Source organism: Brachyhypopomus gauderio, chromosome 12 (genome assembly GCF_052324685.1).
Source record: "Brachyhypopomus gauderio isolate BG-103 chromosome 12, BGAUD_0.2, whole genome shotgun sequence".
NCBI lineage: Eukaryota > Metazoa > Chordata > Actinopteri > Gymnotiformes > Hypopomidae > Brachyhypopomus > Brachyhypopomus gauderio.
This window is the reverse complement of record NC_135222.1, coordinates 19728552-19746007: the sequence shown is the minus strand read 5'-3', so window position 1 is coordinate 19746007 and position 17456 is coordinate 19728552. Positions and strand designations below refer to the sequence as shown.

The following is a 17456-nucleotide window of genomic DNA, read 5'->3' as shown; positions in this document are numbered from 1 at the left end:
TTTCCAAAATAAGACAAAGCTATTTCAATAACAACTAATTTGGCTGGTAGATAATGTAAGCCCACGTGTATGCTGCTGTTAAAACTTACTGGTTAAAAGACATTATTTAACTTGGAAAATGTTAAAGACAAAAAAAAATTTAGTTATAGTGGGTATTATTTTATAATTGCCAAGAGTGGTCAAAGATTTGCACCATAATACCTGCTTCAGATGTTACAAGTATATTTACATTTTGGCTTTTAACACCAAACATTATGGAAAACCTGATAGTAAAAAATGCACGAGATGTAGAAAGATGTGAGTCAGGATAGGGCAGACTGATAGAGCACTTAGCAGGCTGAAAGTACTCTGGGATGCAGATTGGTATCAAAACTACAAGAATAATGAGCACTAAATGTATCAAGGACAAATTAAGACTTAAGCTGTATGGACTGACATTGCAGCCTCTCCAAAGGACGTAAGAATCTGGCTCGGGGGGGGGGGGGGGGGGGGGGGGGGGGGGGAAACAAAGTTAAAGTTTAGTTTTTCAAAACTTTAAAATCATATTTTCTTTTAAATTCAGTGAAATCACGTCTGTTCCATCGACTAGCAGCATCTGCATTTATTTTGCATGGTTGTGTTTATTGCTCTAAAAATGATTAAATTCTTTAGGGCTTTCCCCTTAAAACAGCATGGGTGCGACAATAAAAGTGCATAGCTGAAGTTCCTTCTCATTAGGAGAGGAATGATAATGATGTGTTTAAGACCAATGTCCCATGGTGCAGTCCTGTAGTGCAAAGCCCCGTGTTGTGGAGCTGTGAGGAATGCGGTTTGACCCCCTGCCTCCCCCAGAGAGCAGCATCCCCGCTATCTTCCACCAAGCACGGTCCTAGTGCAGGAAGGTTTCTGCTCCAAGCTACATTCAGGCCACGTTGTAAAACTTTGCAGCCAAAAACATGTACATCAGGCGTTCTCTCCCGCCACGCTCCACGGCCAGACAGACTGGACAGCCACTTCTGTCCCCTCACACTGGTTAATGACACTATCTTGGTACAATTCCCACTGTCCATCCCAGTGGGATGGACAATAAAGGATCTCATGCAAACTTTGATTGATGCAAAGTTTATTAGAGGACAGCTTTACTCGTACACACATTAACCACATGTACAAATATATTATTATACACTCAAAAACATTCATTCTATTACCACAGTTTAACACATATGACAACTGAATATTTTACCATACGTACAATGCCCTATTTTACAACATACATACATACAAACATACATACCTTATTCTTTTTTTCCTGTACAAAAATAGCTCTCTTTAAGTGGTAGAAAGTAATATAAAATAATTAAATAATAACATCTAGAGATTTTGTCATATATACATACTGTCAATAAAAAAATTACATATAGATTGCACATATCTCTATACAAACAATAATAATGTTCAAGTAGAATACAATCCTTGACAAAGGATTGACAAAGACATTTTATATAATCTAATGCATTCATCCTGCATACAGTGTCCAAGATCGTGGTTTGAGACATAACAGCTTTATTGCTTTATTCTTAAAGTCCATCTTTCCGGAATCATCACTCATCTTTCCCTGTTGAATTAGATGGCTTTAAGTCCAGAGGTTATTCTGAGAGAGCATTTGGAAGTCACTGGGCACACAGATTACTTGGATTCCATAATCCTACTGGATAGTCCATCTGAGGAGCAGTGAGAGGATGTTAATGGTTCTGTCGTGAGAGGAGGAGGTTCGTTCTTCGGATCAGTGCCACTGACCCGTGGGTAAGTGCGGGGACCACACAGTCATGCCCATCTACAGCGTCTTTGCCTCTCCCCGCTTCCTCTCTCTCTCTCTCTCCCTCTCTCTCTCTCTCTCTCTTTCACAGTGCTTGTGGAACAGCTGTTGTTTTTGTGCTCTAGCTTTTGCGACGCCTCCAGTGCGACGCGACCGTTCACCCGGCCGCTTCGGAAAAGAATGTGCCGGAGAACTCTTGGCGGGAGTCTGAGGCATGAGTAGAATTTCAGAATTGGCCGGTGACTCTCGGCTGCCGCGACACCCCTCTCCCCCGGGGGGGCGCTCTGCACGCACGCTCACGTCCGTCTGAGCAGCTCCTCCAGCTTGTACAGCTGCGAGCGGGGAGCCACGCCGCTCCACGCCGCCCTCAGCCGGCTCCCTTCACGCCGTAGGGACACGCGCCTCTCCGGGACGGACCTGCGCCTCCGCCCGTAACCCCCAGAGCCCAGCTTGTCGATGGGAGCACTGCTGATCTTCAGTTTGTTGTTGAGCTGGTGCAGCCGGTATGCGAGGTCGTGAACTGTGCAGGTTCCCAGAGAGCAGCCCGACTTCCGTGACTGGTTGATGGAGTTCTTGGAGCGTTTGGTTCGCACGCTGATCCCGGTGCTGAAGAGGGTGGAAGAGGGAAGAAGAGCGTTCATTCCTGTCCTAAACTCCTCACTGCCTTTGCCTTCCTTATTTGACCAGCTTGGCAAATCTCACAGATGTGGTAATATCTGCACTTCTCTGAAGTGATGATTATGAGTTTCTTTTAAATTCAGTGAAATCACGTCTGTTCCATCGACTAGCAGCATTTATGTGACTAGAGAATTATGTGTCTTCTTACCGGGAATGTGGAAGCAGGGAGTCTTTGACATCCTCGGGTCTGACGAACTGCCCGAGCTCAGATTCCTTCAGTGCAGACAGGCTAGTCAAATCCCTTTTCGTCCTCTGCCACACACTAATCAGAAATGGAGCAATGAAATCCATTAGAAATGACACAAGATAAACCACTATCAGTCCATCACTTGTAAAATACGATGATATTTAAACCTCGGTGTGCCCAACTCACCTTCTCTTTAGAAGCTGTCTGAGGTCGAGGTTTGCACTATTCACACTCTGTGCAACAGTAGCCAGCAGACAGCAACAACAGAGAGACACAACAACGGGATTCATTTCTGATATCTATGGAGAATAAAGGAGAAAAAACAAACAACATTTTACTTTTCAGCAAGCTGAACGCAGCCAGACACCCTTCAGTCCACCTGCACAAATCTCCTCTGTTCTGTGTCTCCTGCTTTAGCTTACACAAGAGTCCAAAAGCCAACCAATTTACTCTCATCATGTGTTTATTTAATAGGGGAGACAGGGTCACAGTTTGTGCAAATAAGTAAACTTACAACCATGTTTCAGTTCCCTGACCAGCGGGGGGAAAAAAGGACAAAGGCTACACAAAATAACCAAAATCTAGGGACACGTGTGAACTCTAATCTCCCTGTATCTTGTCAGAACTGACTCATTACATCTGGTCCAGTACTTGAACTGCAAAGTCAAAAGGCAGTCGGAAACTGATGAATGCATTCTGGCTCGTAACATCTGACACACAGAAGGCGCTTTCTAACTATGCACATAAGATAAGAGATTAACTTCTTATATAACCAGATAACCTATTCTAGTCAATTGCAATGTAACCTCGACCTAAAAAAAGGCAGGAACGAAGCCATCAGCCTCAGGTCTAAGCAGCCCCCATAGTCAGCTTGCAATGATAGAGTCTGTACCTGTAAAGCTGTGCAGTTCACTTGGGTTGGCGATTCTTGTAGGAGTCTGTGTAGAGGCAATAATCCAGCTTTCACTTGCTGAGACGCAGCTGTAACACTCGGCTAATAGTCTAACTCTCCACACCAGACGTGAGAGCATTTATACTGGAGATGAGTGGGAGGGAGGGGCTGTCATGCTCTCATCCTTAGCCCCCCCCCCCCACCCCCCAGCCCAGCCTGTGTTTCCTCTCTGCAGCGCCACCAAACATCAGTGAGATCACGGAGCACAATATCTCTTTGCTCCTCCTCTTTTTTGTAACCTAAAGCAAATAATATTCTAGTTGTTCTATTTAAAAAAACAACATATGCCAGGAAGGTATTAAATGCCAAGTTGCTGCATGTCCCTAATTCATAAGACAAACAAAAGCTAAATGAATAAGTGGATCCTCTGAGAGGCTAGTAACATAGCTCATGCTTGAAATATTTGGGTGGGTAAGCGAAGGAACATGAGCGCCTTCTTGAATGGGGACAGATCAAGAAATCTGGACTCAATTTAAAAATGATCAGCAACATCTTCAGACTATTTTAGGACTGCAACCATATTGTTTCTTTTGAATTAATTACGCTTGTTCTAAAAATAGGAAACAAATGAATCATGCTCTCGTTTTCTTACAGTTTTTTGTTAGTTTTTCTAAATACTTGAACTTTCTTAGATTTCCGAGTGTAGGCTACTTGACCTTAAACAACCTTTAACGGTACTTCATGGTGTTTTCTGTCAGTATGTTCTGGAATGTTCTGGAATCTTCTGAAGCTTGAGAGACGTTAGGAGTAGTCGACTTTCTCATCTTGAGTTTATGGATATGCTATACATGTTACCTCAGATTAAATGGTCATCTATGGCCCTACTGAACTGCACTAAAACATACACAACTCAAAGCTGTCATTACAAATATTGCATATCGTTCAAATCAAAGAGGAAATTGCCTTTTTCTTTTAAACCAGAAAATACATTTTACCATAGACTGAAAGAGAACTATAATGTGAGACAGATGGGTTAAGACAATGTGGAAATAGGTCTTCAAGCAGATGTTGATTACAAGACCCAGGGGAGAGAATATTTCTAGAAAATGCCTTTAGAATGACTTGTTGCTATGTTCATGTTCATCAAAACCTTCAGGCAGCACTATTGGGTCTGCATGTGTGCATATGGGCCTCTTTTCTAATGTTTTGCAGGGACACTTCACGTGTTCAGCGGTTTTAGACTCTGTAAAGAGTTCTTTGATAGAATTTGTGAAAAATGACACTTATGACTGAGCACTAGATCTGAGTAAGTGTAATAGGCATGTGACACGAATTCATTTGAGTTGTAAGAATCAAGTGAGTCATCAAATCCAGTCATCAAATGCAAATACATGACCTCTGAACTTCAGATCTGATCGACTTATTCTGGCCCCTGTGTGTATCACTCAATAAGAAGCACTGGAATTTCCTGCAATTGTTTGATCTGTTCCATGACAGACAAACATGGATGTGTACAAAAGAATGTGACACTCATGGGTTCTGTTAGAATGAGCATGTGATGAATGTTTGGTCATGCTAATTAGCACCAGACGAAAATCCTGCACTGCACACGTCACTAGTTTATCCTTGTATGGAACTGATTGAGAGATTTCACAACAGGCAAACAAACCCTGCAGGGGTAATTTGTGAATCAGTCCATATATGGTTATTTTTTGTTAATTCAGTATGGTACAGATATGAATGACAAGTTGAAGACATTTTAAAGAAGGAACCTGATTGTACAGGTGATGGAAGTCTTGTCATTAACTTTTTTGTTTGTTGAGTGTGTGTGTGAGGGTATACAATTCCCTGGAAACTGGAATCATAATCAAGTGTATAAGTCAAGTTGTAATGTGTTCTTCCTCTTACCTGGAGCCACCTGTGAATATGCCTGGCATAGCTGCACATCTCAGATATACTGTACAGGTTAATGAACGTGGCAACAGGAACTGTACTCAGGCACGAGACCTATCCAAGCCACCACCTGCTTCACGTGACGTTGACGGCTTCCATCTGACACTGTAAATATCAAAGGTCTCACATTTAGTGCGATGTTCTAACAACGTGGACGTTGAATGTTGACCGTGACTGTGAAAATTCTCATTGCTTTTTAAAAAAAATACCTTCTGATGCGATTTTGTTATTTCCGACATTAAGAAATGTCCCAAAACTGATATCTGGCACTGGCCCATTTATGTCGTGTGAGTTCGAGCGTTTGTTTCCGAAATGCACCTTTAGGCAGAATTGTCACCCTATAAAACTCTGTCAGTGGAAATATCGCAAACTGTACATGAGTCCAGTCGAAGATGGGAAGGACAAAAAACCCCGTTTTGCATATTCACTCGTGTGGAGTCTACTGTTTATCCCGGAGCCGAGAGAGCGGGGTGGACCGGGGCGGACCGGGCGGACATCCCAGTAAACGGTGGCTGACCACTTTCTATTTGTAAACGACACGGTCCACGCCCATGCGACGGCGCGGGCAGCTGCGCGCATGCGCACTGGCGTCGTTTGTGTCAAACATGGCTGTGCTTTTGAAGAAAGAAAAATGTTGAATTGTGTTGGAAGAATTCGAAAAAAGGGGCAAACATGGCTAGACTGGCTGATTATTTTATCATCGTTGGATACGATCAAGAGAAAACGGGTAAGTTTTTACCCGCGTTTCTCCTAGCAGGAGTTAAGGAGGTGAGAATGTGAAGGTTTGTTCAGGCCGTCAGCGTTGCCTGCGCTAGCTTTGCTCTCCTGGCAGCTGCTGTGTGAGGTTTCTCGTGCCAGGACACACACACACACACACACACACACTGTTGCTTCACCTTCTGAGCGTGAACCACACGGTAGACCGTCTCACCTCACTCGCCAGGTGACCACAACCACTTCACTCTGTATTCATGTGTGAAATACGTCCGATAGGCTGTTGTAGATCCTACATTACAAATTTGTCACGTCCTGCTGTGTGTGTGTGTGTGTGTGTGTGTGTGTGTGTGTGTGTGTGTGTGTGTGTGTGTGTGTGTGTGTTTGGGTCGGTGGACAGCTCAGGTGAACCAACTGAGGCTTTAACGGTGTGATTTTAAACGTGAAGTAGTTACATTACTCTTCATTAACGAGCAAACGGACTATTTATGCTTTTATGCAAAAATCCCAAATTTGTTTATGCATGACAACACGATCATTAATAATGAATTTTCCCGTTTTTGGGTTCGTTACGCAGTCCCCGTCCTCACACTGGCTCGTGTCGAGCGCGAGCGCACGGGGCGGGCTGCAGGAGAAGTTCGGGAGAGCGCGCGCTTCCTTTGTTGTGGAAAGCGGATGCACAGTCGCAACTGGGAGGAAACTGGCGTGATTACAACTGCGCTCGGCTCGCAGGTGTAGCCACAGCACCTCTGTGTTGTGCATTTCAGGAGCTGTAGAGTTCTGCTATGATACCTGAGGGTGTGCACGATTTTTCACTATGTAGTGATTACTCCCCCCCCCCCCCCCCCCCCCCCCCCAAAAAAAAAAACCCAAAACAAAGCCAAACATAGCACCTTTTGACTGTTACTTTAGACAAGTGTCCAACATTCTGGGTTTTTACCCAAATGTGTTGACCCTGCCCCCACTTAGCCCTGTTCTGTAGGTTATGCAAGCTATGTCGTACAATATTTATGACTCTGCCTATGATTCCAGACTTCACATTCCTGTTGATGTGGAGCAGTTTGCAGTAACTTCATGGAAACCTTCTCTGTTATTTGGGCTGCTGGAATGGTTCCTGCACTTTTTTCCTTTCAGATTCGATTTCCTGCAAGTCCTCTCGCACACTGACGCTGAATAAATCGACAGCGTCCCGTTCACATGGACGCATGGAGAATCAGTCTTCTCAGTCACTTCTCTGTGGGTCCTTGGAGAGGCACGTTTCTGGCCGAGCGTGGATGTGTAGTGGGCACACAGCCCTGGACTCTGTCCAGGACTCTGACTTAAAGAAACGCCTGTCATGCGGCTGAGACCATGGTGTCAGTTGTTGCAGTGTTCCCCCCCAGGCCAAAGGACAAATGACTTTCTTGTGCAGGGGAACAAAATGTCCGTGGAGCCTGCTCTGGGCTCAGGTGTCTTGCTCACATACTAGTGAGATATTACTAGATAATCATTAGAGAATTTTAATGAATGGATGAGTCTTTGCCCAGGGTGCCTGATTCTCCTGGTTTTGGGCAGCACACTGGAGCGGAGGCTGTCCCCTGACAACACCACTTCTTCCTTCGACCCACTCCATCTCTTCTGCCACTGTTGACATGAATGACGGTGCTGGTTTCAGCTGTTTGGTCTTCAGCACGGCATCCACATCTGTTGCTGGAAGCTCGGAGTCCTCCTAATGAATGAATGAATGAATGATGATGATGATGATGATGCCAGAAGTGCATAACATTCGAAATGCAAGAATGTGGGAGAGTTTTGGCAAAGCCTGCCTAGATATAATCTCTTTGGGATCTATAATCAAGGAACAACCTTGCTGTCTGTTGTAAGTCATCCTACAGTTTTTTGTTGACTAAGTGGGTGTGTGTCATCTTTGCTGTCACCCTAAAGAACACTGCTGGTTATGCTTATTTTTAACATGTTATTGTGATTGCGACAAAGTTGCAAGGAGAAATAATTTCAGTATGTGTATGTTTTGTTGCAGTTCATTCTATGTGTTGAACTCAGATCAATTCTGTCCACATTGGGAACAGTAAAATTAGAACAGAAAATAAATTCACCCACAAGTGGTGTGCCATGGACTTGCCAAAGCCTTGACCTTATTCCTAAAGGCCACTGTGCCTCATAACGACATCAGTTTGTTTTTGAAGCACCAGGAAATGTCACACTCTCCTGAGAAAAGTGTCACAAAGTGCAAATATTCTGTCATATTTAATGTAGACTCTATGATTCTAGGGTGTGTTGTTGCGTGGTAACAACAATTAAAAGAATGTCGGCCTTGTACGTTATCGTGCGGTACTGCGTTTTGTTTGATCTATAAACTATGTTACCACTTTGAGGGTATCTGAGAGTGCACTGTGGTGTACTTTTGCGTGTAAGCTTACTGGATGCTTTTCCTTAGCGGAGGTGGAATGTTATGACTATATTGGCTGTAAGGCTCCTGCCTGGCACGTGTTGCTCAGTAAAGTGGACACGGAGGAATCCGATCTTGCACTTACACCCCTGTGCATTTGACTGAGATGAAAAGGTCTGTAGCACTTGGTCTGAAAAGGTCTGTTTTCAGCGCACCATTATTTGACAGCTGTGAGCTCTTGGCTGTGGAGCGAAGCCAGAGGTTTTTAAGTGTGGCTTAAACATTTTCAGCTCGTGTTATAGCCTCTTTTGCTCCTCGCTGATGTTCTCTGTGTGATTTGGACATACTCAGCTTGACTCTTGGCAGTGGATGAGGGATGTTTTCTTGGCTAATCCTCTTAAGTGTGGTTTAACAGGTGTTAAATGGTTGTAGATTTAAAACATGTTTTGTCAGCACATTGTAAAAAGTAGGACGTACTACGAAACATTTGTGGAAAATGTCTGGACTCCTAAGCCTTTTTCTCAGGTGCTTTTAAAGAAAATGCATAAACATTTGGTGCTATTGCTGTATTTCATCATTTTGTAACTTGGCCCCTGTTGTTTGCCAGTGTTTTTGTGTTGACTGAACCGGGCTGTGCCAGAATCTTTGAGGAGAACTGGACCAGGCCTTCCAAACCCTGAGAGTGCAGAGTGGTTGTGGCGTTCAGCTCTCTTCCAGAGGAGCGTTTAGTAGCCAGGATGATGATGATGATGATGATGATGATGGTGGTGGTTACATCTGCCTTCGTCGTTATATTAGGGCTGTGCAGTGGAAATGTGTGACGGGTCATTGCCTGGAATGTGTGTGTGTGTGTGTCTGTGTGTGTGCGCGCGCAAGATGTACATCTTCCTTTATAAATGTATGTATGTCCTGGTATATGTAGTTTAGTAAGACTTTCATGGCGCCTGTCTCCTCTTATAGAAGAGTTGTAACACTAAGTTCAGATGGTGCGAGCAACTAATATGTCTGATGTAATATTGGATTGTTTCACCAACAGGTTGGGAGTGGGAATAAGGACTTCCAGTTGTTATATTACAGTAAAAACCTAATAGTTACTGTAGCTGGGTGTAGTGTCTTATTTTTGTAAATGCGTTTTGGCCTTGTGCTGTAAGCACTTTTTCATTTGTCGTATTATTCAGTGATGAAGAGATGCGATTTGCTGTCTTCTCACCTCATGTAGGACAGGAGTCTTCTATGAAAACCCACATTCCTGCTACCATATCATATCATGGCTTCTGGAGAGGTCCTATCATTTATTACAGAAACTTTGGATTTTCCCAACAGTTGTCAGGGCACATCAAAGCGTTGTATTGCATTATTGATGTGTTCTTGTGGACAGAAGGATGGAATTTTCTAGAACATTCTGTATCCTGGGTTCAGGTGAACGCAGCATCAGTTCGCTCGCTCTCTCGCTCTGCATTTATATGGAAAAGTATTTCTGGCAAGGATCATGTTGTAGTTGTGTTTAGCAATTTGTTTACAGTGGATCAAAAATGGCTTTAATCGATCTAATAAAGTGAAGTTCCTCTCGCGTGTTGTCGTCAGCACTGCTTTCAAACTAGAATTATTGCTGATAGAGATTTTCTGATGCATGCTAAAACCAAATGTTTCTCGCTGTTATGCAATGTGTCTGATGAAGATAACAGATGTCATTTTCAACAGCCATCTGAGCTCCAGGCCTGGTCTGGTGCTGGTGAATCTCTCTGTGTAGGGCAAGGCTTGTGCAGAATTATGGTCTGGTAACATTAGAACATTAGAAGTTCACCAACCATCAGAATTTTTACAGGTCCTGCTGCCATCATGCAGCGTCCGATCTGTTCTGCAATCACAAGCCAAGGTCTCGATTGTGCTGACTGATTCACAGTTGTTTTCCCTACATGAACTACATATGAATATAAATGCAATAAACTTAAATAAAGTTTTATTTTTGGGTGTCGATTTCTAACAGTCTGGGTGATTAAACAGGAAATGCAGAAAACAAGGTTCATAATGCAGTGGTCTGGGTCTTTACTTTACATCCCAGCTGTCATTACACTTGGACAGTGAATGTAGATGCCTGTGTAAGATGAATTTGTGCAGTGACATCTGGTCTCTGTCTCTGGTGACAACATGCACTTTGCCGGTCTTTCAGATGGGTCTTAGATTTTGATGTTTGTTTTGGACACATGGTGAAGTGTAGTTATTCATCATGTGGATGGAGACCTTTCACAGGGCTTATCTCTTGTTTCAGATTGTTTGGTTTCATGGGTTGATAGAGGCAAAGTAAACCACAGTGTTGATATGCTGACGTGTACCGTGTTGGACTCCCAGTCTTCCGGATCGGTCTTGGAGCTGTACATCCCTCCCACTGAACCTTTTTCCAGTTCTCTATCTGTTCATGCTGATTGTGCTGCTTCCTGGACATCACAGATTTGGTCATCATTGATGCCCTTTGCAATCCAAACAAAAGCATCTACCTTTGCATAGATATCTCCTCTTTAGAACATGGTGTGCTCTTGGGATCGAATGGGTGACTATCTGACTAAGGAAACCCATTGGCTGTAGTGTCAGGCTGTAGGTGTTTTCCTGTTACATAACAATGATGTAGTGTTGAACTGATAATGGCTATTGAAATATAGATATGTGAAGTGAAAGTTCTTCTTTCCAAAAGGTTATATAGGAAGAATGATGGATAAGCTTCCAACTCTTCTCCAGAAACCCACCTGTCTGTGTGCCGAGCAGGTGTTAACATGGCAGTGTGGCAGGAAGATGCTGAATTCTTCTTTAGGCATTAATCAAGGTCCACATTTCACCCCACCACCACCACCACCACCGATTTATTGTGACAAACTGCTGCTTTGAGAATTGGCAAAATGTGGTATGAAACTTTCCACTAGAAAAGACTGATGAGCAGTCCAGGCTTTCTGAAAGCACACGAGTGCTGGTTCATGTTCTGTTCTTCTCTGTGCACGTGTTCCAGACTCAAACCACAGCCAACATTTAAACATCCACCATAGGGGACTGGCTGCAGGAGATCTGAAAATATCGATCTGTTTTAAATATGTTAAATCCCAAACTTTGGTTGTCGGCATGGTCAGCTTTTGCTTGGTCCTTATGGGCAGAACCATCTCTTCTGACGGCTTTCAGGAGCGCTCTGCTCAAACCCATGTTTCTGAGCCATGAGTCAATATGTGCAAAGACATTTTTTAACCCCCCCAAAAAGTGAACAATATCTGTTCACTTTTTTGGGGGGGTTAAAAAATGTTCTGCTTGTCATTTTAATTTACCCCATTAAATGTTAAGATGTGCTTGTAAGATGTGCTGAGTGTTGCCCTGTTGTAAATTGCGTCAGTGTTGTTTCCCGTACGCGGGTCTTCACTTACGGTTCGCTTCGTGCCGTAAATGCAGAGTGGGAAATACCATCTTGGATTCGTTTTTTCAGTGTTATTGTAAGCTGATCCTTGACAGTATATATTTTTGTTTGTGTTGGAAAGATCAGAATCAGGACGTCCTGCTCTGCTCCTTCAGTGTTGTCAGTAGATGGATGACTGTACCATGATGCAGTAGTTTTAGTTTGGACATTTCTGGAATGCTATTAATTCTTTTGCCTGCATGTGTCTTGGGGAAGATCTGAAACGGTTCAGGATTTCAAACATCCGATTTTAGTTAATGAGGGCTGCAGAGATCTGATCTGTTGTCGTGACTGGTGCACTGCTCAGACCCAGACCGCAGTCCCTGGGGACAGTCCCGAACAGCCTTAGAGATGAATCGCTCCCTAGTGAAATCTTGTAGGAACTGCTGACAGCCAGTCCTGTCTGTGTTTGTGTGTGTGTGTGTGTGTGTGTGGGGGGGGGGGGGGGGGGGGGACCGAGGGCCATGCATGTGTGTGATGACGTATCATCTTGGACTGTTCTCCTGTGATACAGAACAAACTACCAGTTCATGCTCACTGTATTCTGTTCCTTTATTTCATGACCTGTAATCATGCATGAAGTCTTTCCATTCGACAATGGACCTGGATGATGGTGATTAACACGCAGCGTGGGTTTCTTTAACAGTGTTGTGTGATTAGATGTCCAGGCCTGGGCAACGTTAAGTGTTGTGACTCTAGAATGATGGAGAGATGACTGCATTCCTCTTGTCAGGTGGGTCCGCTATAAATGATGGAGCCACTAATGCCATGTAGCATGTGCTCTGATGTAGACGTGGTCCTTGACGTAGCATGGGGTGTGTGTTACGGAGCTACATCATGATCTGTTTTCACTCAGGGCTTCTGCCTTCTAACAGCAGAGAGCTTTTCTTGCCCTGGGAAGCATCACCAGTTGTTTTTGGACTTGTGGGCTCCCCCTTATGAATTAAAGGCCACATATGTGTGGACTCTCTCCTTCCACTTATGTCTGCTCCCCATGAGATTTCCCTCCTGTTAGTGTTATTTTAGACTTAAAAGATATTTATGGAAGAAAAAGAGAATTTTAAGGTTATAGGTTATAATTTTGTAGACCAATGTAGTGATTTTAGATATTGCATGCAGCCAGTAGTTTCTTGTTTAAAATTATTTTGTTGGTGTAGATTAAATTCAGAAATGAAATTGTCAGCAGTGCTGCTCTCCTCCCGGCCAACGTGTTTGCGGAGTCCCACGTCAAACAAAAATGAACGTGAAAACGTGGCCTGCAACGTCGGAAAGAAATCGCCCTGGTGCGATGGTCTTTCATCGGGGGAGCTGGAGTGTGCTGCCTGTGTCCACGTAGCACTGACGCTGGGCTGCTCAGTTTGTTTCTGGTCTTCTAGAAAAGTGTGCAGTGTGTCTGTGGCTCACGTGTAGTGTGGTTTGCATTGGTTTCTTATAACTTCACATGTGTGTGGCAGTGCTGAGCATATTGTCAGCGATCTGTCATGAACATTCAGCAAATACGCTATTACTCTGAAGTTTGGGGTTTCCCACTTGTCACAGTATCTCAAGCAGAAAATGATTCACATTTGTTTTAAATATTAACTCATTTTTTCCCTATGTTGAATACAGTCTCTTTTTACATATCTGCGCAGTACTTTTTAAAAACATTGTTTGATTTCATTGCTAATAATCTTTAGTTTCAGTTCACTTTTTACCATAAAATGGTGGTTAACATACACAAGCGAAAACTCCTTCTTTGGGGAACGTGCAGTGCCATGTTAATACACGAGGCAGCAAAACAGCTATATACCATTCGTCAACTTACTCTGACGGAACGTTATCGCCATGGTAATGTTTACCGAGCAGCATGGGTTCACCTATTGGGCATGGAATAACGTTTTTTTCAGAATGCCAACAAGTAAGAACAGAGCGTTAGTGTAAAAAAAAAAAAAAAAGCCCAAAACAGCAAAAACATGCATAAAACAGTAATGTTATGGTGGCAGCATAAAAAAAGTGTGTGTGTATATACATGTGTATATATATATATATGTGTGTGTGTGTGTGTGTGTGTGTGTATATATATATATATATATATATATATATATATATATATATATATATATATATATATATATATAGTAGTTATTTGTTCTATTTGTTTCTCTGGTTTTGGTATTTGGTCTATTTTGTTTTTGGTTTTCTGTGTAATACCTACTGAGCCTGTTTTTCATTGGGGTCAATAAATTAACACGTTGCAGCCTGTAGGTAGATGAGTCCAGGACACTCATGTCTCACATGAGCTATTAGACAATAATGAAGCAAGTCTGGGCTGATCTCACCTGAAACAGGTTTGGGCTGATTACAGAATGAATTGCTACATACCCATAAATATATAAAACCTTGCAATACAGATAATTTCATTATTAAGCAGTTTGGTATGACGGTGACGTCATGAAGTCCTGCCCTCTTGGGGACTACAAGAAGAGGGAGGATTGTCCCCAAGACAGTTCACACTAATGTAAAAAATACATCTTCTGCCTTTGTCCACCATTAGAAGTGTAAGAAATGCCTGTTTACAGAAATTGATGGAATGTATTCATTATGTATATATGAATAATGAATATTAACACCTATCCCAAAAAATGTTTGGGATAAAAAAAAAGAAATTGGAGTAATACATCTTGGGAATGTATACAGTAAAATATATATTTAGTATATTCAATTATACAGAACCAACATAAAAACCTAAGAAAAAAATAAGGTTCTGGGTAAAATGCTTTGATTTTAATTTGATTACTGTAAATCATTCAGCAGCAAATATTTAAATGAAAACATTATGCAAATTATCCTTAGGGTTTCTTGGAAGTTCAATACAAATTTAAACCAAATCAAGCAAAAAAAGAAGAAAGAAGAAATATGTGACACTTGTAATAAGCATACAATGAATTGCAAAAGTTATTCTGTTTAGTTCAGAGGGTTAAACTTAAAAAAGCGCGTTTTCCAGTAACGTTATAGGATTTTGAATAATGGATTTAATAGTTTTTACATGTTTATTGACCTCCTCATCCACTAAAGGCGCACCTAAGCCACATTAGCATCGTTAATGCATTCTCAATGCTACCAATTCCATATTGATTTTGCTCGCTCTGCCACCAAACATTTCCTAATACAACAGATCCGTACTGGCCTGCCTGGTGACTAAGGCCAAACCGCACTGTCACCATTAATACATGCCCAGTGTCACCGATTTCATCTGGATCTACCATGACAATGACATGACTCAGCAAACCACCTGCCCATACCTAAGACATCAAACATCTTCGCCCTTCTTTATAATGCTAGTCTGTGCTCTCCTCATCCACAGCCACTGTCTGTCCTTGATAATTCCTTAACCACCATCCTTAGCTTACAGCCTCTAAAACCAAATTCCCCAAGCAAAGGATGTGACTGACTTGGCTACAAATGCCCCATCACCAATCTCAACTCGCATTATCTATGTCTGTCACCCAAGTTCTCGCACCTCAGTCATCAATTCTGCATAGTTCAGATTTTTTATTCCAGATTTTTTCAGTAGAGTTGTTTGATCCATAAATAAATCAATGCATTTCCTGTTTGGATTAGAATTTGTATTTAAACAGTCCTTCTAATTGTACTGTTCACATTTTGACATCATGAGACCAAGACGACACCTTAACACTTGATCATCAGTACCTCGCTTCAAATAGGACGTTCTCAGACGGAAGTGGCCACTGAGCTTAGACTATCATCACCAGGTTGCAACGGAGATACAGAGAGACTTGAAGAGTCACAGAAAGACTTAGAATGGACGTCCTTTGGTCACATCCCACACCGATGACCGCGTCATTGAGGCACCCAAGTGTCATCTCAGACCATTCAAAACCGTTTACATCAGAGTGGTCTGTGTGTCAGATGGCACACCACCGGGCACGGGCATCATCATCTTGCATGAGCCTGGAAGCATTTATGCTGGACAAGGGACCAGTGGGTCTCGGTGCTGTTCACAGATGAAAGTTGATTCACGCTGAGCAGAAATGATGCCAGCAGCAATGTTGATGACATGAAGGAGAGCGCTATGGATCAGCCACTGTTGTCACCAGACGAGCCTTTGGTGGTGGTGTTATTGTGGGCAGGTGTGTCTAGTCAATACAGAACTGCCCTACAGTTTGTGAACAGTACAGTGACAAGCCCATACTTGATTAAATCTGCAGGAACAACACAGGCCTTAAACATAAGCTTCATGGAAGCTCATTGTGGTCACATCATTGGGGAACAGCTGCTAAAGCAAAATGAGTGGCTTGCACTTTCTCCAGATTTGAGTCCCATAGTAAACCTATGGGATGAGCCGAGTCCCATAGTAAACCTATGGGATGAGCCGAGTCCCATAGTAAACCTATGGGATGAGCCGAGTCGCTGTGTAGATGTTCCTCTCCAACCCAGAAGCGCAGTGACGCCACGCCTCTGCAGACAATATGGGGACTTGTGAACAGCAGACGTTGTTATCAAGCTGTAATTGACGCTCAAGAATACATGACAAGATATTGAATCATTTGACATCTTTTGTTTGGGTATACCCACTACTGTTGGCTTTTGTTTCAATAAATTATTTGAGACGTGTTATTATGTTGTCTTATTTTATCTTATTGTATTTGTCTACTTTTATTTTTATCATCTTATTTTACTATTGTATTGCCTTCTATTATCTGTTGTGCTATATGTACAGCGCTTTTGCGCTTTGTGACTATTGTCTGTGAAAAGCGCTTTATAAATAAAGCTTACTTACTTACTTACTTACTATGTGTAAAGCACCGTTGCAAGTTCTACTTAAATGTCCTACATTCATGATATCACTGTAGCATGAACTTTTTGTTTTCCATAAATTTCACTCGAAAGCCAAATATCCCCAACTTTTTGAGTACATATAAATGTCAGAAACCAGATCCATTGCTCCATGTCCATGTCCAACAGTTTGTGGGTAATTGGGGTGAATCACTGTTGAGTCCAGCTGCCTTTAATTCAAGCAGATAATTGTTTGTTCTGTTGCTGGTTTCATTGTTTTCTACTTCTCCTGGGAAAGTGACGTCAATATGTCCCCTCTGTTTGATCTGGTATTTGGTCATCAGTCATCAATTGGTCATCTAGTTTTTCAATGATATTTTAAGTGCATACAGCCATAGAAAAATTCATCCTTGACACATAATCATAACTTAGAATTGTTGCCGGTCAAGCGTATGATGTAACTAAGATCTTGGTGTCTCCTTTATTCCGTTGCAGGTTCAGGAGAGGGAAGTGGCAGGATCATCCAACGCTTCCCCAGAAAAGACTGGGAAGGCACAGCGTTCCCTCAGGGTGTGGAGATGGTGAGTGGAGCATGCAGTTGTGATGTGATTGGTAAATAGACCAGTTCCTGTGTGGGACTGTAGT

General features: G+C 42.6%; 2 protein-coding genes across 4 annotated transcripts in view; one reads left to right on the top strand and one right to left on the bottom strand.

Moving 5' to 3' along the window:
- Window positions 1-1094: 1094 nt before the first annotated feature.
- On the bottom strand, window positions 1095-3683 carry adma (adrenomedullin a). Its single transcript, XM_077023622.1, has 4 exons — window positions 3553-3683; window positions 2847-2959; window positions 2622-2735; window positions 1095-2401 (listed from the first exon to the last, which is right to left on the bottom strand). Exons 2-4 carry the CDS (start codon window positions 2948-2950, stop codon window positions 2092-2094), a joined length of 528 nt encoding a protein of 175 aa, XP_076879737.1. The 5' UTR covers window positions 2951-2959; window positions 3553-3683; the 3' UTR covers window positions 1095-2091.
- Window positions 3684-6075: 2392 nt separating this feature from the next.
- The window catches only part of sbf2 (SET binding factor 2), a 77789-nt gene continuing 66408 nt past the window's right edge, over window positions 6076-17456 (top strand). For all 3 annotated transcript variants that reach the window (XM_077023620.1, XM_077023621.1, XM_077023619.1), the window contains exons 1-2: window positions 6076-6232; window positions 17307-17392. In XM_077023620.1, coding sequence (XP_076879735.1) covers window positions 6178-6232; window positions 17307-17392 — 141 coding nt within the window. In that variant the 5' untranslated portion in view covers window positions 6076-6177. The remainder of the gene's footprint in view (window positions 6233-17306; window positions 17393-17456) is intronic.